Genomic DNA, 25278 nt, shown 5'->3' on the forward strand with positions numbered 1-25278 from the left:
TTCAGCATTTTATGTTAAGAGTTTTGCAAATTTAAACTGTCATGACAATTAAGACAAAGCAATTGTAAAATACTGTAAAAATATATTGTGCATTTTCTTGCATCATTTAGACCAATTTAAATCTAAATCTGCAATCTGATTCAAAAAAACACACATGTATAACATCTATGGGAAAATTCTTCAATAAAGCTTCTAACAAGTACACAGTAAGATGAACAAAGTTTTATTTATTTACAAAAATAGACATAAATACAATTCTGAAGTGTAAATATGTTGTCTGTACATATATTGAGTCTATTGGACCTCTGGCTCATTGTGGCTCCAGGTTTTCTTACTGTATCGTACATGTATTGATCTATAGGAAGCAGGCCTGTGGTGTCCTTGAGAAGATGTAAATGATTGTCCAGGATCAATGTGCAACACAGAGCCGCCTGTCTGCTGGTCAGAGCACAGAGCGATATTTACACGCAAACATGAGCCACACCGCACATGCGTTCTCTGGATAGACAAACACCCGAACACGGACTGCCAGCCTCACATGGTCACCACGACAACACACTATCTCGTCACAGAACGGAGACCTGCGCAAAAAAAGGACACAAAGCATGTTACATGAAGTGCGGCAAGTCCCCCTTCATGAAAAAATGTGTTTTCTTGTTGTTACTTCTACCGCTTTACTACTGGGAAGTTCAGCTCATTGAAAATCTTATTTTAAGGGGTGGGCCTGTTATAGCACGATTGGTGATGTCACATCTAGTTTGGAAGCCAATCCTGGTCCAGCATGCAACTTACACAAGTGTGATATGAAAACTTGAAGCCTCCAGTTTACATACACTGAGAATGGACTTTACAATGAAGTAAGAGACATCTTGTGTTCTGCAGGTAAACTTCTGAAATGCAAAATATTTACATATTCATAGATTCTGTAATTTTTAATGAGGGAGAGGAAGTAGATGCCGTTTTAAGGATTTTAATATGGTAATTCTAATTTTTGTGTGGAAAAACCATATGAGACGCACATTATTGTTCCAAGCGGAGTATTTTTGTTTGTTTACTACATGTTTGGAGGGGATCTTTAAGATGATATAGACAAATATATATAGAGTAGACATAGATATCATTCTTGGTAACTTGTAGAGCTGCTATGTTTAGTCGATTAATTGATTAATAGAAAATTGTTTGGCAATTATTTTGAATAATTGGCTTTTTTTTTTAAACAAAAATGTAAAATAATTACTGGTTACTGTTTCTCAAATGTGAGGATTTGAGGCTTTTCTTTGTCACATATGATAATAAACTCAATATCTTTGGATGTGGACTGCTGATCAGACTAAACAAGGCATTTGAAAACATTTTTCACTATTTTCTTACATTTCAACAAAATTAATTGAGGAAAGATTAATCGATAATGAAAATAATTGCTGGTTGCAGCCCTTGTAATTTGGCTGTGTGTTCATGAACCCTTACAGTCATATACAGTATGAACAGATACACTATGAACTTACACATGATAAAGACAGGAGAGCGGTGTTTCCCTGTGCGTGTACAGAGTCTACAACACCAGGACCCATATTTGTACACACCAGTAGTGGACTAACTTAAAACTTGACAACTAGCTTTTGACACTTGAAGGGCCACAACATAGTCGACAACACAATTTGATGTTATTTGACTAAAAAATCTATGCATTTTCACATAATTTTGGACCATTATCATTACATTATTATAAAAAACAACATCACAGGTTGTAGTTTTTCACAGTACACTCAGACATTGGCAAGTAGAAAAGTGAAACAAATATGCTCACTGATGAAATAACCATGCCCTGAAGTGACCCTAATTAAAAAAACAGGATTAGAATTCATTTATATTCTAAATTTAACTAAATATTGTTTCCAGAGCAGCAACAATAATGTTTACAACAGCAGAGTCACTATATAAAGTCAATAAAAATAAAATAATATGTCAATAAAATAAATAACATTTCTGATATGAAAATACTAAGTGAAGTTTAGAAAGAATAAAGAACACAGACATCAGCCGACAGCTAAGTTTACAAGAATGTGCCAAATTTTAAGATCTGTGACAAACTAAACAGTTCGGCCACAAACAGACAGCTTTTGTTTTAGCTTGTTCATAACAATTTGCTATTAGCCTAACCAGCATGCTGTGGCTATGTAAAACATGCTGGTGGTGGATGAGGGACTGCAGGCAAAGCAGCTGAAAATATCTACATGTTTATGCTTGTTGAACAGGTGGTTTGATAAAATACTTACTGGCTTTTGACTCACAAAGGTTTTACTGCAGATAGAGTAACAAGTGTAGTCGTCGTCAGCTCAAGTAAAACATTATCTTTCACTTCACCATCACTGTCATCGATGTAGCCTCACTGCTTTCCGCTCTCTGTGTGTGTGTGTGTGTGTGTGTGTGTGTGTGTGTGTGTGTGTGTGTGTGTGTGTGTAGGAGCTGAGCTCTGCTATCTGTGTTGGTCAAAAACCGAATCAGGGAGCAGAAGAGAGGACAGAGAGGAGAGGCTGCAGCACCACTAGCTCCAATCAACTGCTTGAAGTGGAGAAAGAGTGCATAGTTTGCGTTTGTTGTGATTATGACACACAATGTGAAATTTCAGCAGTGACGTTCATCATTTAGCAGCGCCACTGTTGAAAGCATATAGGGGAAACATTGCAGGAGAGGGATTGTGCAGCAAAAGGATTTTAAACAAATCCTTCCTCTATTTATTGGTGTTTTATACTGTTGTAATAATCTACTAGCACCTGCAAAAACAGATGCATTTGTTTGGACCTGTGGGGAGTTTCTCCTCTCTTATCATCTACAATACACTGCAGCTGGTGGGAATTTGCTGCCATAAGCCAGAAATATAAACAAAACAAAACAAACCAAATTCATGTGTTGTTGCAGGAAATCGGTGGGTTTGCAGTGTTGCGTTCAATTGCTGCAGCATGCACAGCCTGGTTTCCAAGATTTGTTGACATTCTCACAGCCTCGTTCTCAGCTCTCTGTTGAATCATTGCATGAATAGGGCCAACAATATCTGCTCCTGCCTTGACTTCTAACCTTTCTTTATCTGGCAAGGATGGCGGCACTGGCTGTACTCAAGGATACTCTAACAGATCAGATTGTTGCCAATGTGAAATTTACACCCCGAGTTACTGGTTAATGATTTTCTAACCACACATACTGTATGTACACCCTGCTGACCCCAATGTGTCCTAAGCTCACTTGAGGCAGGTGGCAAAGGCTCTACGAGCATTGCGGTGCAGGAAGTGGATGGGGAAGCCTTTGAAGGTGTGTCCGTCCGGCACCGCCCTCCTCACTGCGTCCTGGAACTCCTCGTTGCCACAGGAGACACCGCTGCAGCGCTCCAGCTCATAAGCCGACAAGGCCGAGGACAGCAGGTAGGACAAGTGGTCGTCCCAGACTGTCGCCAGCTCCAAGTCCTGGAGGACATAATGCAGTTCAGCATATCTTACATTACATGTTTGGGCACAGTTATCAAGTTAAAATGTGATTGGTCAGCACTACTTAGAAGGTCAGTTCACCCAAAACATAAAAAGAAACATACTTTGTAGTTACTTTGCAATGAACTGCTTACCCCTGGTGTTTTTATCTTATTAGGATATTTTAAAATACATAACATGATCTTATGTAATTCAATCTCATTTAAACATCATATTTTTCTATAATGGGCTATCTGAACATTAGCTGTCATCAGTTTTTCTCCTCAGCACAGGACAGAGGAGTTAAGCATCATCTTAAAGCTCCCAAACCTCAAGTGTGATTATCCACTACAGCAGTGAGTTTTACCTTCCTGTGCTCAGAGACCAGGTACCGCATCTCCAGCTCCATTTGATTGCTGGCAGCAGCAGCATCCAGAGATGGGGCACAGAGGGGAGGCAGAGGGGGCAGAGAGGTGGTGGAGCCTGGGGCACAAACTGACTTCAGAGCCTCTTCGCTCATCGCTTTCCACCGAGACTGATTCTGAAGGCGAGGGAAAGGGGGGGTGGGGGGGGGAAGAGGCATTTAGCTGATGCTCTTATCCAGGGTTACTTCCTCTGCTCACACAGTGGAAGCAGTACACTTTTGGTTTGGTGCCTCGATTTAGGAAGTTGCTGATGAATGGAGCTGTTGCAGATTCAATTTCCCTACTCGCATACTGACCACGGGTCTGATGATTCAACCTGGACATCTTCCACTGCTCTAGGCTTCCTCTGCCCCCTGTCTAACTTAAAATCACCACTATCTATTTGCTTATCTATCTTCTCTGGCCAATCTGATATGCAGTATAAATGAACATATTCATATTGAAACTCATTTCACCAAACCCTGAGTATTATCACAATGCCTGCCAGTGAAACAAATGAACAGTATAATGATATTTCAGTGGGGTTTTTTCAACACCAAAGTGCCTTAATAGTTAGAAAAGAGTAACAGCAACAATGTGTTGTTAATAATATAAGTGTGTTTAACCTGATCCATCCAGTGATGGATGGCAGTGAGGTACTCCTACCTGGAAGTCAAAGACACAAAGCTCCACAGCGTCCGAGGGCTGGCAGTTGGCCATGAAGGTCTGGTGGTTGAAGACACAGCCCACAGTGCGGTAGGGGGACGAGGGTTTGGGCTGGGGGGCCAGCGGTGGGGCATCTGGGTCTATGGCCTGATGCAGGTATCTGACCATACACATGGGACAACAAGCTCAATCAGTCTCATCATTAACACACTGACAAAATGATTGGTATGATCAACATGGTACATGATATGAAAACTTGTATTGCAAATTTATTCTATAAAATAAATGATACAAAAACTGTACAACAATAGTTACAAATCCATTGAATCGTGTCACATTTTGCATGTAGTGATAAAATATACTGTAGCTCTATTAAATCAGCCCAAAGCTTCATGGTGGGAAGATCCAGTTAATGAGATTTTTTATGTCCAAGGATTCAAATGAAAGTACAACCATGATGTATGTAATAAAACAAAAGTCTAGGAAACAATTGTAAAATTTAGATGAAGAGTGTAAAAAGCTCCTAAAAAAACTAGAAAACACTTAGAGAACACAATCCAACAATGCTTGCTGTTAGACCATATTTCCATTATTTATTTAGTATTATTGACATACTCATTAGATGTGAAATCAAGTCTATTTCCGTTACTCTCACAGCAAAACACAATAATTGATAGACAAAATGTCTGGGTTATCACCAAAATGTAATCAACTGTTCCTCAGACCAAAGCCCGGCCACTAAATTTCATGGAAAACCATTCATGGGATTCTAAGATCTCCTGCCGACAAACACACAAAGATTATCTGATGAGCTAACTGAACCAAAACCAAGAACCCAGTGTAGTTCAAATGGTTTCTCTGATTTCTGTGGTTTTAGCAGTAACAATGTGTTTCTGAAAAAAAAAAGACTTCTTTCAACATGAACACTCTTCTCCTTCTACAATGTTTAAAGTATCCACCACAGACATGTCTATAATGTGCTGCATTTTCTGATATTTCTACTCTGTTGCAACTATTCTGAGAGAGAGAGCGAGACAAACTGATGACAGCAGGTGTGTTTCATGACTTTACAGGTACAGTGTATGACCAGAAAAATAAATGAATAAAAAAATCAAACCTGTGTGCAGACAGGCTCTCCCAGAAGGTGATGCTCCCATCAGTACCTCGGGTCAGGACCCAGGTGTGTGGTGTTCCCTTGGCTTTGGTACCCACACACACATATGCATCCAGGCCAAAGCCCAGCAGCAGGCTGCAGAGCAGGGTGGCGTGGTCCTCACAGTCTCCCTGGGGACAACAAACAATGATGAGATCAGCTCCTCTCCAGAGTTTGAAATGTAGAAAATATATTATCTACATGATGTTAGCCGAGTGTTTAGAGTTCTCTCAAACTTAGTGAAGGCAGATACACCAAAAAAAACTTAGTTTAGCCGTGCTAGCTGAGCGACTCTACGAATGGCAATGTCAGTTTGTCAGCTGGTCCATTACTTTGGTACACACTGAAATATCTTGGCAGCTACTGAATGGATTGTCATGACATTCATGGTCTTCATGGTATTATTGATTTTGGTGATCCCCTGCATTTTCCTCTAAATACCAGCCAAGTCCAATTTTTAACTTATTCTTTGTTTTTCCAGTGAAATATCTACAAGACAGATTGGCATAAAATCTTATACAGACATTCATGGTTCACAGAAGATGTACCATAATGACTTTGATGATCTCCTGACTTTTCCTCTAGTGCCACCACAGGGTTTATATTTGTGATTTTGGGTAAACGTCTTAACAGCTATTGAATGTATTGCCGTGAAATTAGGTACAGACATTCATGTTCCCTTCAGAACGAGTTGTGCTGATCCCTTAACTATTCATCTAGCATAATCATCACATCAAAATTTAAATTTGTCCAATACTACAATACATTTATGACAAGATACTTGAAAAACTAATAACATTCCCATCAGTTTCATCTCTACTTTGTGCTAATTAGCTAATGTTAGCATGCTAACACGCTAATCTAAGATTCTTACATGGTAAACATTGCACCTGCTGGACATCAGCATGTTCTTTGTGAGCATGTTAGCTTGATGATGTTAACATTTAGCTCAAAGCGCTGTAACCAAGTATATCCTCACAGAGCTGCTAGCATGGCTGTAGACTTGAAGTCTTCTTTTTTGGCTTTTTGACTTTTTTTGACAGTTGAAAGTGCAGCAAGAGACAGGAAACAGGGTAGAGAGAGGGGTATCACATGCAACAAAGATTACATTGCAGTTATGTGGTATGTGTCTTAAACCAGGAGGCTAACGGAGCGCCCCTATTTGTCTTCTTTAACAGAAATTTTCCCTGTTAAATTGGGTCATCCAACTCTATGGAGCTGCAAAGTTGTTGCAGCTGAAAGCTCCATAAGCTAGAATTTTTTTGTTGTTGAATACTGTATACCGCTCCCAAATGTCAAGACTGTACTTCCAAGTTTAAATAAGCCTCTTTTGTTTTTCCGTTCCTGGTGGCCCAGCAAGATACAGTGTAAGAATGTGTTTGCAGTGTTGTACATTCAGAGTTAGCTCAGGCGCGTTTGATGTGTGCTATGTGGCTTCTTGGTTCAGCCTTTAATGACAATGCTGGAATATCTAAGAAAAAAATATATATTCACAAGTGAAAAACATTTGAGATGGGACAAATGTATTATTCATACTATGAATGCATGTGACTTTTTAACCTGACATATTCCAAATCCACATATTTCGACAGATATGATGCCATCTTCACACATCCCTATTTCTTGTCTGATCATGTCACTACAACACTGTTTAAACAATATCCTGCTCTCACTGCACTATTAGCCTTTCTCAGAAGTGTTGAACACACACGAGAAAGTCTGCTGGAGAGGAAATAAGCTCTGCAGTCATCAAATTGTCCATGACAGTAAGCAACTCTTATTTCTCTCGTACAACTTTTCCGGTAAAGAGGCCTGGGTTGAGCTCGGGGTTTGTGCTGCTGCTGGCTCTGGGTACAGGCAAGTCAGAATGATAGATGTTCCCCAGAAGTGCTAATATGGACGGCAGCATCGGAACAGGCTGGGGACTGATGAGGCTAAATTAATTTTCCCTGGAATGAAACTCATAAATCACAGCTGACAAGGGCCACTTTGTGAGAGTTGTGTTGTGTCTGTCTTGCCAGCCGCTCACAGAGGAGAGGCAGGGAACATTTATCCTGCGGTGGTCTGGGAAATTCCCTGGTATCTCGTCGTGAGATGAAAATACATCAGTCAGTGAACTCCACACAAATCCTTCTTTCTCAGAAATGACACAATCAGCTGTGCTCAGAAATGGAGCAAATGTAGCCAAGCCAAGTTTACGTGATACTTGTGGACTTGTGAAACAAGATTGAACTTTTCAAGGCAAAGTGAATATGTGATGTTAATTCAAAACACATTATAGTCATAGAGGCCAAACTGAGGTTATATGAGGACAAGGGCTTTTAAGAAGGAAATACAATTACAGTTTTCTTCATTGATTTGATATATTTTTTCCAACTGTGTTCTAAGACTCAAAATGTACTCACTTAACTTTTAATGATTTCACACTGTTCTCTTTTTCAAGTTTGGTTACATTTCAAAATATCTCATGTCATGAGGTCATAGACTTGACCTGTAATGACATCACTGTAGTCATCCTCGGGAAGAGTTTTTCACACACACTACTTTATCTGAGGTGTCTGACCAGGGAGAATATTATAGTAGGTGTGATGAGGATGAAAAACTATGACCTGAAGTAAATGGCTGGCAAGATATGGAGCAGTAAACAGACGGTTGAAAATGTTTCGTTCATTTCAGTTCAGTTTTTTATATCTTTGCTAAATGATGGCAGATTTGATTGGTTGCTTTTGGTTGTAACAATGCATGAAGAAAAAAGGAAGAAAAATGGCAATACACACAGTTAAATCAAGGATTGTTTCCCTTTTGATCATCTCCGACTTGAAAATCCACTTAATTCCAGCCATCATATAAACAAAGCACAAACATATACACTGTGTCTTATTAATATTATTACCTCCAGAGAGATTTACTCATTAGAATTACTACCGCGCTGTTAGACACATCCAAGCTGTTCAGACAGTCTGACAGAGTAAAGGGAAAGTTATACTATGTACTAATAACATGAGGACGGTGCTATTAAAGAGAGGCCAAATGGAGAATTTGGACAGCTGCCTTGCACTTACTCATACACAGTATGTCACAAACAAGATACTAAATCCAATAATAATATAGCCAAGACTTTCTGAAACATCTCACTTGACTTGACTTGTCTCTTAGAGACGAGATCTGAAATAAATCTTAAGTGTTGGAGTTGAATCATCAGCCAGGTGACTGACACTTCACAAACTTATGATTTATTATTACTTAGAAGAGAGAATGAATCCTGCAGTTCACAGGAACCTTGGCAGGGAAAGCCATAAATGTGTCACTGTCTCCATCTTTGACAAAGAGGATCTAGCAGGACAGTAAGTGCGCTGTCATTTGAATGATGAGTTCATCTCTGTTGTGGCTGCCAAGAGGCTGGACAGTTGTCCTTACCTTCCCTCTACACAGGAAAGCCATTAATGTGCACCACTGCTCCTGCTTGCCTCCTCCTCCCACCACAGGGGCCTTCTCATGGGCCAGAAGGCTGACGAAGCGGGCCGCCTGTCGAGGGCTCTCCAGCAGCCGGCCCGCCCTGAGGACACGCACGTAGGAACACACCGGCCTGTTGACACCGTTCTCATCCTGCAGAGGTAGCCAGAGGAGTCAGATATGAATTCAAGAAGTTCAGGATGAAATGATCCCTAAACTGGTTAGGAATATGAAAGGCCCTCTCCTCAAACTACTAACACACTACACCAGTGTATCAGTGGCAAACTGCAAATTCAGTATATGATGCTGTGCTAAGCAGCTCCCTGATCAGCCTCTGTGTATATGTGTAACACTGTGAACCCCTGCTATTCTCTCAAAGGCTGCAACCAAAGATTATTTCCATCATCTATTAATCTGCCAAAAATATGGCATGCACCGTGTCTCGGAGTCCATGGTGATGTTTTCAATTTGCTTGTTTTGTCCGAACAACAAGAGAAATATTTTGAATTTGCTGTCACGTATGACAAAGAAAAGCAGTGAATCCTCAGTTTTAAGGAGCTAAACCAGAGAATGTTTGGCCTTCTTGCTTGAAAAATGACTATCATTTATTTTTTATTATTCTCAAATTGGTTGTAAATTTTGTCGCTTTACTAACCGATTGATCAACTAATCATTGCAGCTCTAACTCACTCTCCACATCTGTTGGTAATTTAAATGAGTAAAGAAACTGCCTCGTTAAGCTTTAGGAAAAATGTCCTTAAAGTTAACAAAACTATGTGGTAGAGCGGTTTCATTTTTTCTGTAAACTCAGACGAACCTGGGCAAAGATCTTGACCATTTTGGATTGGTGTGATGGGCGGATTTCAAGGAACTCCCTCCACCACTGTTTGGCATAAACCAAGAAGAGCCTCTCCTTCTCTGCCGTCCTCTGCCTCTCCAGTGATTGCTGGATGAGAAATACAGTCACATCAATCATTAAATATAGAGCCTACAATGTTTCTCAAACAGTGTTGCCTTTGCATCAATAAGATTTGCCAACCCTGAAGAAGATGAGTTGTGTTATATTGATTCATTGTTAGCTCACAGCAGCTGAATTCATTCATGAATAATGAAGCAGATGAATAAACAGAGGAATAACAGACAGAAAGATAAAGAGACTCCAGTGTCCTGACCTGTGTGCTGATGATGTCAGTGTTCAGAGTCTCTGTGAGAGGAGGGTAGAGCTCCAGACTGACGGTCAAAACACCAGCTGGTAGTTTGCTTTCACTTCCTGGCAAGAGACACATACACAAATAGGTTACCTTAAGGTTAGGGTATGGGGTCATTTAAATCTGTGAAGAGTCCAGCAAATTGCAAACTGATGTTTTCCTTCCATGTACACCATAAACTGGTCACTATATACAAACAACACACTCTTCAGAAGGCCAGAGAAATCCCTTGTGACTGCATGTACATCCTGTTTCTCTGGGAATCTTCCCATCCCCACTTCCTACTGCTGACTGTGTCAAGCACACAACACTTTTAGTTGTTACTATGCTTTTTCTTTTTTTTTTAAATATGCACTTTATTAGCAATTTAACTATTTAACATGTGTTTTATTGAGATGTACATGTGTGAATGTGTGTGTGTGTGTGCTCGGCCTTGTATACTTTTTAAGCCCCACTGGGGATGAATCAACTTCTTATGTGTCAGATACAAATGTGGGAAAAACGCACTGTGTCAACATACTGATTGCAAAAGAATCAAAGCTTTCAGTTTAGCTCCATGTCGTGACACAATCAACCACAGATAGTATATACACTGTCGGCTAGAAAATAAAGTAGGCTGTTTTTCATAGTACTTTACGTCATTATATTTCAGAATTTCTAAAAGGATGTGTGAACAAATATTTGTAGACCAAATCTACTAAATGACAGAGGAGTTATAAGAACCTTGTTGTTCAAAAACTATTGAACACACATCAATGAGCCACACTGTTGCACTGGGTGACATGTTCCTTCATTACCCCGAATACTATGTAGTTTATTTTGACTCAATCCCACACACACTGTCCTGTTGTCAAAAATACTCCCTACAGCATCAAATGTGTATTAATCCACAGCTGAAAATAGTCCCTAATAAATGCACTGTTTATTCCTATTTGAGTAACGTTTGCTAAAAACTACAGTACCCAGCTGTTTTATGAAGCTACAGAGCCTTTTTTTAAAATGTACCTATATATTTATTATCCATTTCAAAGATTTACATCTTAAGTGGGAACCAATGGGCTTGGGCCAAGTGCTACAGACATGGTAGGGAAGTCTTGAAAGTATTGAGAGACCGACTAACACATTGTTGGTTTTGGTCTTTTCATGGGATTTGTTGACAAAAATTAAAAATATAGAACAATGCTAGCCTTATCCTTTAAATGTACAGATATTACCCTTTTAAAAATAAAGAAATGAGTAATTAAGTAAACACACTATCACTATTTACTGAATCACTCTTGCATACCAACTCCCATCAGCTCCACAGCAAAGCAGGTCTTCCCACTGGGCACATTGAGGACTGTCCTCCAGTCCAGGAAGTAGGACGAGACCAGCGTCGTCTCACTGGAGGTGTCTGTCTTGATCAGCACCAAGTGAACTGGGTCACACATAGACAGCATGGTGGTCGCATCCGCCATCTTACTGCCATCTCCTGAGGTACCAAAAGTGATGACGTAATACAGAATGCATTCATCGTTGGGTTTAAAGAAGTAAACGACAACATTTTCAAAACAGGACATGTCTAAGAAGAGTGGGATTGCTATAAAGTTAAAAACTCTATATTGAACAATGAAACAGCAGAACAGCAGTTGGTCCTGACTGACACCAACCATGCTGATTTAAATGTACCTATGCCGTCTCTGTGGATCTCTAAGAGGAAGCCCTCCTTCAGGTCTGGTTCGCAGGCGCAGGGCACTGGCTTTGAGCGAAACCTCTGATTCCGGAAGTGCAGGTAAAGTGTGAATGTAGAGCACACCTGACCAGGTAAAGGCTCCGGCTCCTGGAGGTGCTCCAAAAAGGCCTTACCACCAAGCACTTGGAGGTACAGGTACCGCCTGGAGGGGTCAATATTGGCTGAAAGTAAGAAAAAACATCTTAATTCAATAGTTCAAATATTAAGAAGGACATCTCCATGCCATTATGTTGCTTTTTCGGAATTTGTAAGTGATGTTTCTTACTTTTCTTCAGTTCAGTCAGATCTTTGTCTACAAAGTGAGTTGCAGGCTTTGGAGGAAATCCTGTTTCTGTATCTGTGGGTACTTCCTACAAAATCAAACCAACACGAAAAAAGCACAGAAAAGATGACTTACAGTATTATTCACTCACTTATGGTCAAGGATAGAATTCATACAACAGAGAAAATATTTTCTACATCTGAGTCATTATCCATATTCAGTTATGAAAAGGCTGAATTCAAATTCTTCAAACTTTTATTCTTAGTATCATCAAGTATATAAGTCTGAAAATTGCCTGTTAAGTGTTGAGCAACCTGGGTAAAGTGTAGGTCCTTCATCACATCATCTATGATGCCCCTGCGCTGTAGAGCGTGTAGGAAATCCGCCTCAGACAGAGCTCGAGGTGCTGGACCTTGATCTTCCCTCACAGTCTCAGCCAGCACCTCTCGGATCTTTCCATGGATATCCATCTGACAGGCAGAAAACAAAAAATAAAACAAAACCCCCAAAAACATCATGTTCCCATTCACTTCACCTAAATTACAGTCACAAAGAAACATTTCAGAGGTCACCAGTATGGGCTTTATAGTCATCCCCTGCTGTTAGGTTACGTCTTTTAAGTATCTTAATATCTCAAGACAGACTCATTGCCATTTGAAGTTAACAGTGCAGCTTATAATACTCAGTTAGTTTTCTTGGAGCTTATAACAACAACAGTCACTATTTTGTCAGTACAAATACCACTTTCTCAAAAATCCTGGGGCACATACAGACACAAAACATATTCATTTGTGGACATGCCTATCTTAATGTATACACAAAAATACCCAAATAAGCAAATGATTGGATTGAATACTGGACCACTACCAACGTTGCTTTTTAAAGCTGATACTGGCCAATTCCAGTAGGCAACATTTTGTTTCTTGTGCCAGCGAACATATGTGGGTTGATGATGTGTAGCACGGTAACAGTAAGCACACTGAAGCCTGTGGAGGCTGTTGGAGCTTTGGTGGACATTGATGGAAAAAAACAAGCTGTTTAAAAAATACATTATATACATATTTAATATAGCCGAACTTATTAAAAGACAAACTTTAGTTGTGAAGGATATGAAAATACGATTTATCATGCGTGTACTTTTCTCAATAAGCAAGTAAACATTAATTTGTGTTATTTCTAATGGCAGTTCACGTATCGGTCTGCGTTAAATGTATGTACCTCTGTAAGTATAGCACGTAGATGTGCATTGTTTAGCAATCCAAGCGTGTATGAAAATACAAGTTACCGTTACAGTTTGCTCACCTTGAGCAGATGGTTGTGAATTATTTGCTTCAGCTCGGAAGCTTTTTCTGGAGGCAGAGACATTACAGCTGATGGCCAGCTCTGAGCAAAATTAGCTAGCTACGTTAGCAATAGAGTACTACCAAGAACGGTAAATAACTGAATTTTTAATTTGAGCAATACTTCATCCTGGTGAACATTTGTCGTCTGTAACATAACCTCCTTAAATTCCTTGTACTGACAGCAACAACTGCCAGTTTAAACTATGAAGAATCTTTCAACTGTGGCGGAACAGCAAGCGGGAATGCGGCTACGGCTAAGCCTGACAAACTCCTACGATAAAACCAATGCCTTAACTATTTATATCCAAAAACTGCACAACAAACGGCGGTTGGGATATCACTGAATAGACACTTCATTCTAAGATACATTTATTTTAGTTTTCATTTAAGAAATATTTGCTATTTTATTCAGGGATTAAGTTAGTTGCCCTTCGCTCGTCACGTTCTACAACAATTGGTAGGACCCTTTTGTAGTTCAAATTGTGTTTTGTTTCGATGGGACTGTCATCACTATGTTTTACCTCATGGATGTATAACAAGACCTAATGGTTTAACTGTTACTATTTTTATATATCGACTCCATCAGTTTTACACTATTTAGACTTAAATTCCTTCCACCCTTAACTCAATATATAGCGCTTATATGATTATCCAATTTATAAAACTCTGGAAAAAACAAAATACTCTTTTAGTGGATAGCTGCATAGAAGAGTTCCTTCTCCACACATGCCAGCTCCATCCCACAGACAAGAAAAAAACTAAATTACTACAGTAGTCAATATGAGCAAGGCCTCTTCTTGAAATATTGAATCAGTTCCTGGAATCCACAGTGAGAGGCCTCCAGTCTGGCTGCATTGATTGAACTCATGGTCAGAATGAAATTATGACTATAGTACAGCACAGCAGTGGAGGGATGTTGAGAGCTGTGGGTGGACACTGTAGAGCAGCTTTTCCTGACAGTGACTGAAGAAATAACAAGCAGGTTTTGGTAAAAAAGGTGAATGTTTTATTTAAGAAGTATTTCACGTTTTGTTTGCTTTTTTTCAAAACACCATCTGTTATATTCTCACTGCAGTTCAGCAGTGTACAAAACTCCCCTGAAATCTTATGTGGAAAACAAGAATGAATGGAATGTTATGGTCAAACACATCTTTCCTGGGTTAAATGAGAACTGAGTAAAAGCCATGTCCGACAGCAACACATCTTTTCATCTCGGGAGTCAGTACATGCTAATGACACATTTGGTGTGTGATCGAGTCTGATACAATTTATTCTATCACACTTCCAGTTACTACAAACCGGTCAGTGCAGTGCCAACATATTACTCATATTATGTGGGGAATCAACAGCTCACAAATTTGTTTCTGTATTGATCATGCTAGGAAACCTTGGATCACACACTTTTCCGTCTAACTCACCTCAAGGCACATTAAAAACGATCTCAACCAGCAAACAAACACTTACGCACTTGTGTTTGCTATCATTCTCTCCTAAGAATTTAAATCCAAGGTGCACTGCTCCGACTTCTAAATTGCACTATTATAGCTTTAGATTGGTCCCAGTCAATTGAAAACCAATTTGGTGATAACTGTGGATTCAAATTAAGAAGTCACATGCAACGCAAAGGTGCTATGAATGGTATCGTTTTGTAATGCAGGTGTCAATTATGTCAGAGATCAAACAGAAAATACATTCCACATAATGGGAGTACAAGGTTTCATCATTAAACAGCTTGCTTGGCTGTATGTATCCCTTCCTAAAAACGGACAGCTTTGCTTTGGTTTCCTCCAGAACAACAGTGGGATGAACCTGAAAATACACAAACATGAACCCATCCAGTGGGTAAATACACGCATTAAGCAGTGAGGGACCTGACATCTTGTAAGATCCATGTGACAACTGAAGCCTACGAAAAACTTGCTCATATGATGGAAAATAAAAAGGTTAACATTCTAGCAGAGTTTGAAAACATCAGCAAGGCAGCACCCCATGAAGTGTCCAGTCACACACACTCACACAATATATATATATATGTATGTGTGTGTGTGTGTCCATTTTCGGATGCCCTGCTCAATGTGAATGGAAGAACAAGTGGTGCTTTGGAAAACCTCTAAATGCATGCATGAAATGCAAATTTCCTAACAGGAAAAAAAAACAAAAACTCCCATAGTTGAACCACTAGGGTCTCAACTTCCTACGTATCTATGGTAGGATGGACAGTCAACACAAGTCATTTTGAAACACAAAATGTAAAACATGTCCACAGATGATCAACACACATCTGACCATTACAAATAAAGAATGCAAAAATAAACCTGTCAGAATATTTTTTTTTTCTTTGTACTGCACCTTAAGTAAGTTTCTTTCAAAGCGATTTGCTATGATACAGTACATTCATCAACAGTGACAAGAAGGAGAGGAAATTAAATCATCGTGCTGGCACCAAGATCCTGAGATGTTACTATTTTTGTTAAGATCTTACATGAAAAATATACACACACTCATTTGATCTAGCGCTCCCGCATTTTGACCTTAAGAAATAAATACCCTCAGTTATGCACATATTACCATCTAAATCTACTTAGAGAAGTACCTAATCCCAGGTACTGGTGCAAAATAAGAGTCAGTTTTCAGTGACCGAGAGTGTTTCACTGGGAGTACATCCAGCACACCAGCAGGCCGACAGCCAGAGCTGCCCCGGTGCCGACGTTAAGCAGAATGGGTCTCCAGTACAGCCACTTCTCTCTTTTCCTCTCTGAGTCGGTCAGTCTCTGTTTCATCTGCTGGACCTTCTGCGAGGTGCTGGCAATCCTCTCCTCACGGTGTCGCTTTCGGACACTGAAATAATAACAAAGGGCAAGTAGTCAGCAAACAACGATGAGTGAAAATCCCATCGGTTTAATGCACCATGCCACTGCTGTGCAAGATAATAATTGTTAAAGAAGAAGACCAAATAAAACTGTGGGAAGGAAATGATGGTTTGAGTCCAATTCCTCTAAGGTCTAAAAGTAATTTCAAGATGACATGGAAATTTTACTGGAAAAAAGGAAATGGAAACACTTTCAGAAAGGTGACCAAAAAACCCCATGATGAATCAGAGACACACTGCAGGCTGTCACACACATGGGGTCTGGTGGGTGAGGAGGGATATGACTGGTTTGGAGACCAAAACCAATGCTGCATTTTAAATTAATCAAAAATTTAAAAACAATTATGTCTTTACCTCATTTTCAACCTGACAAAATTCACTTCCATAAAGTTCTAAGATTTTTGGCAAAAATGAGTTATTCACATGAAACTATTCTTTGACAAGTTATTAACATTTTGTGTAGGTTTATTTTTTGTTTTCTGCATTATTGGCCCTCAAATTTGAAAGAAGAAAAGGTTCTGTCTCAAAAATCAGTCTCAAACTTGGTGCTGTAAGATTTCATCTGCAAGGCACCAATCAGAGCTCAGAATGTAAACAGGAGGACCAATCAGGTTCTGCCTCTTTACCATGTGACCTCACTATTCTGTTACTGTGGTTAAATTAAGATCATGAAATGTTTCTCAATTTTAAGGTTTGAAACCTCCAAATTCATTATTTTAGCAAAATCATTATGAATGACTCAGATACAAAAACAAACTGAGTTCAAAGTCAGTTTTTTGTTTTGTTTGAACTCAGTGAAAAGCAGATTTTTACCTTCATCTACCATGCTAGTCAGCTAGCTTCTAAGTTTAATTACATAGTTAGCACGGTTGTTAGAAATGATTAATGCTATTATTAGAGACTTAAGTTACTCTGAGTACTTAACAAATGATGGCAATGAAAGCCAAAGTGTCAACATGTAAGAATATGAGACAGCTGCTGATGCTAACGCTACCTGCTGCTAACTGGGTTCGTGTGTGTTTAATGTTATAACTTGAGTCCTGCGGCAGACACGGTGATGACAGAGAAACATTCAGAGCTCAGACACTGACAGTGAGCCCAGTTTGTCAAAAAGAAGTTAAAAAAAAGGTAAATTTGATAGGAAGAAAAGAAAAGGAAGGTTCTAAAATAGACAGCTATGAGCAGAGACAGTAACAAAAAACTAATTAATTAAATTAATGTAGAAACATTTTTTAATGTTTTTTCTAATTGTCTCCCTTCAGTAGTTCATACATTGATTTTGTATATTAAACCGAAAGTAAAACTAATCCGTGTACTTTTTTCAACAAAATCATCACTTCCTCTGAAGTCTCGACAGATAGATCCTGTGAGTTCTCAGAGTTAGAAGGTTCTATCTGAAAATCACTGGATCATGAAAACCCCATTTGAAAATGTCATAGGATTTTGATATTATATATTTAGAGTACATTTAGGGTGTCTGTTATTTTGACAAATAAAAGAGAAGTGTACTGTATCAGTATCAGTTTTAATATCTAGGATTTCAAAACTTTGAACCTCAATATCTCAAAAGAACTCAGAATGCAGACAGAACCTGATAATTCTACAGTCAGCCCATCCTGAGCTGTGTTACTTACTGTCCAGTGTTTTCTGCCTCGTGGTGGTCAAGGCTGGCTGGCTCCTCTGCAGGCAGGTCGTCTTCTGAGGCGGCCGGCAGCAGGCAGGGTCCTGGCTGTCCGTTGGGCCTGCTGTCATTGAGGTGAGGTCTGGGTGGAGGTGGCGGTGGGGGCAGATCTGGCTCCGAGTCATCTTGGGACATCACTCCCTGCTTGTTCTGCTACAAGGAACAACAGAAAAGTTTTCTTTCAAACTTATGATCAATCTGTTGTCAAAAACAACAACAGCATGGTAAGCTGATGAAATATTTTTGAACTGCTCAATATTATAAGCTCTTGTATACTGAGATCTCTTAATGACTTAATCACCTTTGTTTTTATACATTTTTAGTTTGCAGACTTCAGGATAGCCAAATCATACAGATGCAGTGAAATAGGGGCAGACATGAACACAGATTATAAAATATCTTACATATATACCACAAAACATTTTATGACTTCAGCTGACAAAAACTTGAACTTGACAAATTGGCAACAACTTGCATTTCTTAGTAGTTGTGTGTGGAGTTAAGTTTTTTTTTCTTTTTGAAATGTAGTCTTATTGCATCAACAAAATACATGAAACAACATATGTGGAAATTTAAAGGAAAACATGTTGGCATTGCTATAACAGTAACAGTCAATATCAGAGATGCTGTTTTGGACTACGATGAATTAAGCCCAAAAATACACTATGATACCACGAGACATAGTTACTCCGTTGCAGCTTTCAGTTTTACTTTAAAAGCATCATCAGGTGCAGGTAGAGGAAACAACAGCTAATAAATGCCAGGTCTGCCAGCTGATGACGCAGGTCTAAACCATATTTCCTGACACCTCCACCTGCATGGTTTTAGAGTAAAACAGAAAGCTTGCAACTGCAACAATGTCTCAGTCCTTTTTTGTAACTCTACTCTGAAATGTTTGCAAGTATCAGTGGATCTCCTGGTTACTGAAAGACAGAACCCCAGTGCATCTCACCCTGTTTGTCTTGTGTGCTCTTTAAATGAACATAGTGTTACATAGTTTAGCCCAATGAATAAATTGCATACAAAAGACAGTACAATGGCTTCAGTAACTGTCTGCATTGACAGATGTCAGTTTCTCACTGGCACTGGAGCTTAACAACAAGGTGTACATGATCTCATAACAGCCCCAAATCCCAACCTGAGCTCTTTTACAAGTGCAGTCTTAATCCTCAGACTTGTGACAGACTAACCTGTGCTGAATTGTCTGTCAGGATGAGGTTGGCTCCCTCAATGACAGCCATGTAGGAGAAGCGGAGCTGGTCGGGGGTCTGGATCAGACCCATGCGGTATTCCCTCATATCCAGTAGCACCTTCTGTATGTCCACTGATGATGGGTTCTTCCTTCTGTCCATCTGCAAAACACATAAAAGGAAGGTTAATGGTGTCACTTGTTTAGAGTACAGCTGAAACGACTGCAGCTAAGCCTATGGTTTCACTAAATATTGTTTTGTTTTTTTACGACTTTTATTTCCATAAAATTGAACTATAACAGATTACTTTTTCTGGCATTAGTTCTTTGACATTTGACTGACAGTTGTGGACATAAATTACTAATCTTTTTGTCTCTGCTCCTGCTCTTTAATTATTGGCACATGCTTCAGCCATTGACAGGCATCGATCAACTCATTTTCTCTTAGCTTAGCCTAAATATCTTGGGTCCCTTTCAGAGCAGGCTTCTTTTTCTGAAGAAATTATTCTTCCTTTGATTTTCAGACTATCCACACTTCTGTAGGATTCCAGAAGGGTGAGTTATTCTTGAGAAAAGGAAATAAAAACTAATGAATGGCATTTCCCAGGTATTTCACTGATATTTATTTTTTCTATTCCATTGCATAATCCACAGAAAAATGCTTTGAATTCAGTACTATCAACAATACCAACATGTCACAACCGCTCTCTTCCCAAACATCACTAATAAGGCATTAACATCTCATCTTACGTGCTTGCAAAAACTTGAATCTCTTGGGTAATGTTTTAACACTTTGTTCCCAATGTAAACATTAGTCAACATTTCCTTTCACAACAAGCTGCCTTCGGTGACATTCCCACCATTACCACTCCCAGTTCTCACCAGGACCAGGCATGTGTCCACCAAGGCGAAGGTCCCTGAGCGTCCAATCCCTGCGCTGCAGTGCACCACTGAGGGCCCATGCTCTGAGCCAAGCGAGCCGGACTCCCGAACCTTGAAGAGGAAGTTGAGGAAGGAGGCGGGAGATTCAGGAACGCCAAAGTCAGGCCACGTGGTGTAGTGAAAGTGGTAGATCTCCCTCGACTCTCCTGTCTACAACAGAAAACATGTGATGTTGGCCATGATTGGAAGATTATATATGACTGGGCTGATTTGTCACTAGGACAACATCAAACAAAACATTAAGTCACAGCATTTATTATCTTCATACATTCAGACCTGGATGCTAGATTTAACAACAGTTGCAACCACGTAAGATAATACAATTTAAGAAAGAGTAAGTATGTTCAGAACCTGTAGCTGTCCTGAAAATGAAGCAGATGAAGCTACACAAGCAAAGCAATGTAAATAAATTATTTTTAAATACAGTAATAGACTGCAATTTTGCTCAAGTAGACACGTAGCAGTTTTCACCTCGCAAAATATCATCTCTGAAATTGCACCACTACAGAATTTAACAAGGTTATATCATCTAATCATTTCACTCTCATGCTCACCTTTGTGTTCTGCAGTTCTAGCACTCGGATTGTGTAATAGGACTGGTCTTCCTCTGACAGTAGCCTGACAACAAACCCTGTGTCCGTGAAAGACATCTGTAACTCCTCTGTGGTCGGCCAGTACTGTGCACACTTTTCCTGTTGAGACAGAAACGAATGAAGTCCGTCAGGGATAAGAGGCCACATGCTTAGGCCTGTCATGATAATTACATTATCGACTTATCGTACAATAACATAATTATATCAACATTATCATGTCAACATATCGACTTATTGTATGATATATAGACATGATCATTTTTGTTGACCTCAATATTGCCCATTGTGTTTTCATAAGAATGTCACCTACATTTTAGACAACATGATGCCAGAATAAACAGCATAACTTATTGAGTGTGGTCTATCTATTTGAAGCAAATCATCTGTCTGCCTGTTTCTTTATGTTGTTTCCAGAAGGTTTCAGCATTTTTATAAATCCAGTTTTTGCTCCTGCTGTTAAAATTTTTAAAAGGGGAAGGCAGTGCATGAGGCCCGCTCTTCCTCAGCCTCCACATCGCAGGCAGATCTCCCACATTCTGCGTTAGCGGCTAACAGGCTATTCATGTCACAGTGGCTCAGGAAATATTTTTTATCATATTATCATTATATCAGTAGCATAAAAGGATCTTAAAATGACAATAATATAATTTACCGCAATTATTTCCGGGACAATATATATTCCAACAAAAGTAGTTAACGTGACAGACCTACACATGCTCGAGTCTTCTGAAGGATGAGTTGACTGAAGTCTGAGATAAATGTATACAGACAGGGTGGGAGATTCACACGGACATGGTATTCATCAGCGGGTGTGAACAGACTTTCCTACTAAGAGATTCCATGAATTCAGTGAATCCATTTTTATCAAGAAATACCGCTACCAACACAAAGCAATGTGTGATATTTCTTACCCTCAGGGTTATTATAGTCAATAGTATGGTGTTGGTTTACTTCATCAGACTTGGAAGCTTGTTTCCACAAGTTAATAAATAGCCAGTAGCCACTAGCCACAAATCACTCAAATAAAATAGCTGAATTTAACTCTGAAGCCTGATAAGATTGAGGAAAGCGTTCTGCAATTAAAATCATTTTGCCCAAGAGATATTTAGGGCCGATATGTTATTTTCCACAAGTCTTGAGGATTCTTGCAAATGTATTTCTTATAAAAAGGTTAATTTGAGCAATCAGCAGCTCACTTTTTACGTGTAAGATCTCTCGTCAGGTCCTCTTTGTACTGTACATTGACTTCAACTTTAACCTCAAGAGCAAAAGTGATGATTTTACAAGTTAAACTGATAAATATTTATATAAATGAGATTTGTAGTGTTTCTAGCCAAGAAAAACATGTTTTAAAGGAATGTTTGAAACTTTTTGGAAACATGCTTTTTTGCCGGCAGGAAATATTCCAATACAAAATCCCCCCCTAAAACTACAACACTTAATTTTTACACTCTAATTTTTGTGCAGATTAAACAGGCTAGCCATTTCCTTCTGTTTCCAGTCTGTATGCTAAGCTAAGCTAACTTGCTGTTTACTCCTGCTTCATATTAAAAAGGAAGGATATGAGAGTGGTATCAATATTCTCATGAAACTCTCAGAGAGAAAGCAAGTAAGTGAATTTACAAAAATGTCAAACTATTCCTTTAAATATGAAGATATTTAACCCCAGTCAGACATTGAGCTAGCAAAGGCAAATTATGCTAAGTGCTCTGAATGTCTGAATAAAGATATAAGACCTTGTAACATGTCTCCCTGAACTGTTGAATAAAACAGACAACAAGGGGATGTATTGCATGAAAAATCAGCAGGTGCTAAAGTGTACTCACAGATCCCTTTTCAATGACTCTGTTGAGCATTATAACAGCTTTGGAACACTGCTCCCAAATCATCAGCCAGAAATGACCACAGGTATTCCTTAAAGGCCCCTGTGGAAGTAAAACAAAGAAATGCACATGAAGTAAAATCTTGTACATTTCTTTGTACGTAGCCCGAAGATTTGTTCAGCCAGAAATCTGAACTATGTACGCAGGTATTGACATTGCTGTTACTACACCTCACCTGAGAAAGAATGTAAGCTCTTTGGGCTTCTTCCACCATGACTAAACTAGCATTGATGTAGTCATTTTCAGAGTTTTCAAGTTTGACCCGACTGTGATCATCTAAAACCAGGAGAGACCATAGAACAGTTACGAAGAGGACATTCACTATAATACAAATTTTGGTTAACAATGTTGTTTGTCATGAGACTCACATGGGCTGACATCTCTGTAGCGGTTCAAATTCCTATTGACTGGAAGTTTTGCCACTCTGTAAGGATATTCACCAGCTTGGTTACGGATTTCCTGTTTGAAGAGAAAAGACAAATAGGAAGTTCGCAGTATTACTTTATGAAGATGGGAAACACATTGTGAGACAAACTGGTGCCTACATGACAAATCTCTTGCCTCATTGCATCATTAGAAGTAGCACACAGATAAAAGGTCTTGTCTTTTGTGCTATTCAGCCTCTAAAAGAAAACTTGATTATTTGGAACTCTCATCCATAAATGTCACGTACTGCCCTGCTTTGTTCTAATTGTCATTAGTCACATTGTTGATTTTACTACTCATAGTTTTTTTATATATTGTGCATGGGGTGCAGCCATACATGATGTCCCCGCCTCTGCCTGACAATAAGTTTGTTATCTCTTCTTCAGAAGTGATAGATAAACAAACCGTGTTCCTGATAAAAATGAAATGCAACAAAAGTAGTAGTGTACTTTCTACACTAAAGTAGACATGAGTAAGACAATGTGACTTCTCAGTATATACAAATTACCCTTGAATCTGTTTAGTTCCCAGTAACACTATAAATCTGATTTTTATATTAGTTATTGTTTAAGAAACTGTATCTGGTATATGATTTCTGCATCAACTAACGGGCTATAAAATATATTTCCTCCTAGCAGCACAGGACCATTTAAAAAGCTTGTATGTAAAGATTTATAAAGGTGTTTGAATCCATGAACAGATTGTGTTTCTAACTTCTAAACACAGTAACTGTGTGCTACAAAGCACCTCCTGTTATATGTTCTCCTCCAGCTAGCAGCTAGCTACATATTACAGGGTCACAGCCAAAGTTACACCGGAACAGAAACGTTATGAACTACACTGAACTGACAGGCTCTCTCTGAAGACAGCTGGTCGTAAAAAAAAACAACAAAAAAAACCACATGCGCTTTTCTCTGGAAGTCCTGATGAGTTCTCAGAAACTGCAGCTGACGTCTGTTAGCGTCGGCCAGCATGAGCTAACTGAGCTCAACTGTGAGAACTGTGCCGCTGCACGTTTTCTAGCTACGGAAGTCAGCCACTACTAGCGCGGATTGCTAGTTTTTCTTTACTAAGTGCATAGCGTTATATACACACACAACCTCTACACAGTGTGATGAATTATGTACGTTAACACGATTAAATGAGCCGCATAGGAGGCTAAAAGTCACCAAACACTGACAAAACTGTGTTAACGGGACAGCTATCACATTAGCGAGCTAAGTAAGTTAGCAACCGATCGTCATAGAAACACTGGGCCTCTCTAGAGTGAAGACTTACGTTGTAAAGGTTTTGCCATCTGCCGGACGAGTCGATGTCTTCAAATTCCTGCTGCATTGTGTTGTAATTAGTGCCCCCGACACACTTGCTGGATGATCACAGACTGTTTGCAGCACCGCTCACCAAGTTACTCCGTTCTGTCAGCCATCTAAACAGCCGTCTCTGTGTGTAATAACCCTGGGGATCCCTGCGGGGAGTCTGCTGCTCCCGCACAACACCGCACCGCACACTGCTGCTGACTTACTGTCTGCTGGCTGACTGAGTGCTGACTGACTACCGACTAACGTTACTCACTGACTGACTGCTGCTGACTGACTGACTGCTGGCTGGCTTCTGACTGCTCACTGACAGACTGCTGCTGACTGACTACTGACTAACATTGCTGACTGACTGCTAACTGCTGACTGACTGACTAACTGACGCTGAATAGCTACTGCCTAAAAAGTGTTAGACATCGTAGCAAAAACCTTTACACTGTTTAAACCCACTTTCAGATTTGTGAAACCTTTATTTTGATTATGAAAAATGAAAAGGGGCGATTTCATTGGGGGTTTTTTTTTTCATCCAGATCACATGAAACCAAGTCTAGATCAAAAACCACTACACTTAGACTTGTCAAATCTGGACTAGATTACCAAGGAGGCTCCAGAGACTCATTAAAACACAGTTTCACATTTGTGAAACCTTTATTTTCTTTGTGAAAACTGAAAAAAGGGCGATTTCACTGCTTTTTCCCCC

The 25278-nt window shown here is 39.4% G+C and overlaps 2 protein-coding genes across 5 annotated transcripts; both read right to left on the reverse strand.

The window, feature by feature from the left end:
- Positions 1–207: 207 nt before the first annotated feature.
- On the reverse strand, positions 208–13946 carry cep76 (centrosomal protein 76). The gene is made up of 13 exons (XM_067602433.1): positions 13639–13946; positions 12651–12806; positions 12340–12424; positions 12011–12235; positions 11628–11813; positions 10307–10404; positions 9952–10080; positions 9099–9287; positions 5646–5812; positions 4529–4688; positions 3826–3999; positions 3241–3458; positions 208–581 (listed from the first exon to the last, which is right to left on the reverse strand). Exons 1-13 carry the CDS (start codon positions 13699–13701, stop codon positions 443–445), a joined length of 1989 nt encoding a protein of 662 aa, XP_067458534.1. The 5' UTR covers positions 13702–13946; the 3' UTR covers positions 208–442.
- Positions 13947–14662: 716 nt separating this feature from the next.
- Positions 14663–24956, reverse strand: ptpn2a (protein tyrosine phosphatase non-receptor type 2a). 4 transcript variants are annotated; one of them, XM_067602438.1, is made up of 9 exons: positions 24541–24956; positions 23205–23295; positions 23012–23112; positions 22780–22878; positions 20915–21052; positions 20301–20510; positions 19420–19581; positions 18183–18379; positions 14663–16517 (listed from the first exon to the last, which is right to left on the reverse strand). In XM_067602438.1, exons 1-9 carry the CDS (start codon positions 24595–24597, stop codon positions 16328–16330), a joined length of 1245 nt encoding a protein of 414 aa, XP_067458539.1. In that variant the 5' UTR covers positions 24598–24956; the 3' UTR covers positions 14663–16327. The 4 variants fall into 4 exon arrangements, with proteins under 4 accessions (XP_067458539.1, XP_067458537.1, XP_067458538.1 ...); XM_067602436.1 differs by having other exon boundaries at positions 18183–18382; positions 24541–24954; XM_067602437.1 differs by lacking the exon at positions 24541–24956 and adding an exon at positions 24113–24481 and having other exon boundaries at positions 18183–18382.
- Between the last annotated feature and the right edge of the window lie 322 nt (positions 24957–25278).

This window comes from Thunnus thynnus, chromosome 10 (assembly GCF_963924715.1).
Source record: "Thunnus thynnus chromosome 10, fThuThy2.1, whole genome shotgun sequence".
Taxonomy (NCBI): Eukaryota; Metazoa; Chordata; class Actinopteri; order Scombriformes; family Scombridae; genus Thunnus; species Thunnus thynnus.

Coding starts and splice junctions, on each gene's coding strand:
- cep76 (XM_067602433.1), bottom strand. CDS start 13,701: ATGTCTCTGCCTCCAGAAAAAGCTTCCGAGCTGAAGCAAATAATTCAC. Junction 12,425..12,650: donor AGGACCTACACTTTACCCAG/GTTGCTCAACAC, acceptor TTGATTTTGTAG/GAAGTACCCACAGATACAGA. Junction 11,814..12,010: donor GATCCACAGAGACGGCATAG/GTACATTTAAAT, acceptor TTGGTACCTCAG/GAGATGGCAGTAAGATGGCG.
- ptpn2a (XM_067602436.1), bottom strand. CDS start 24,597: ATGCAGCAGGAATTTGAAGACATCGACTCGTCCGGCAGATGGCAAAAC. Junction 21,053..22,779: donor GAGTCATTGAAAAGGGATCT/GTGAGTACACTT, acceptor CTGTCTCAACAG/GAAAAGTGTGCACAGTACTG. Junction 16,518..18,182: donor GAGGCAGAAAACACTGGACA/GTAAGTAACACA, acceptor TTATTATTTCAG/TGTCCGAAAGCGACACCGTG.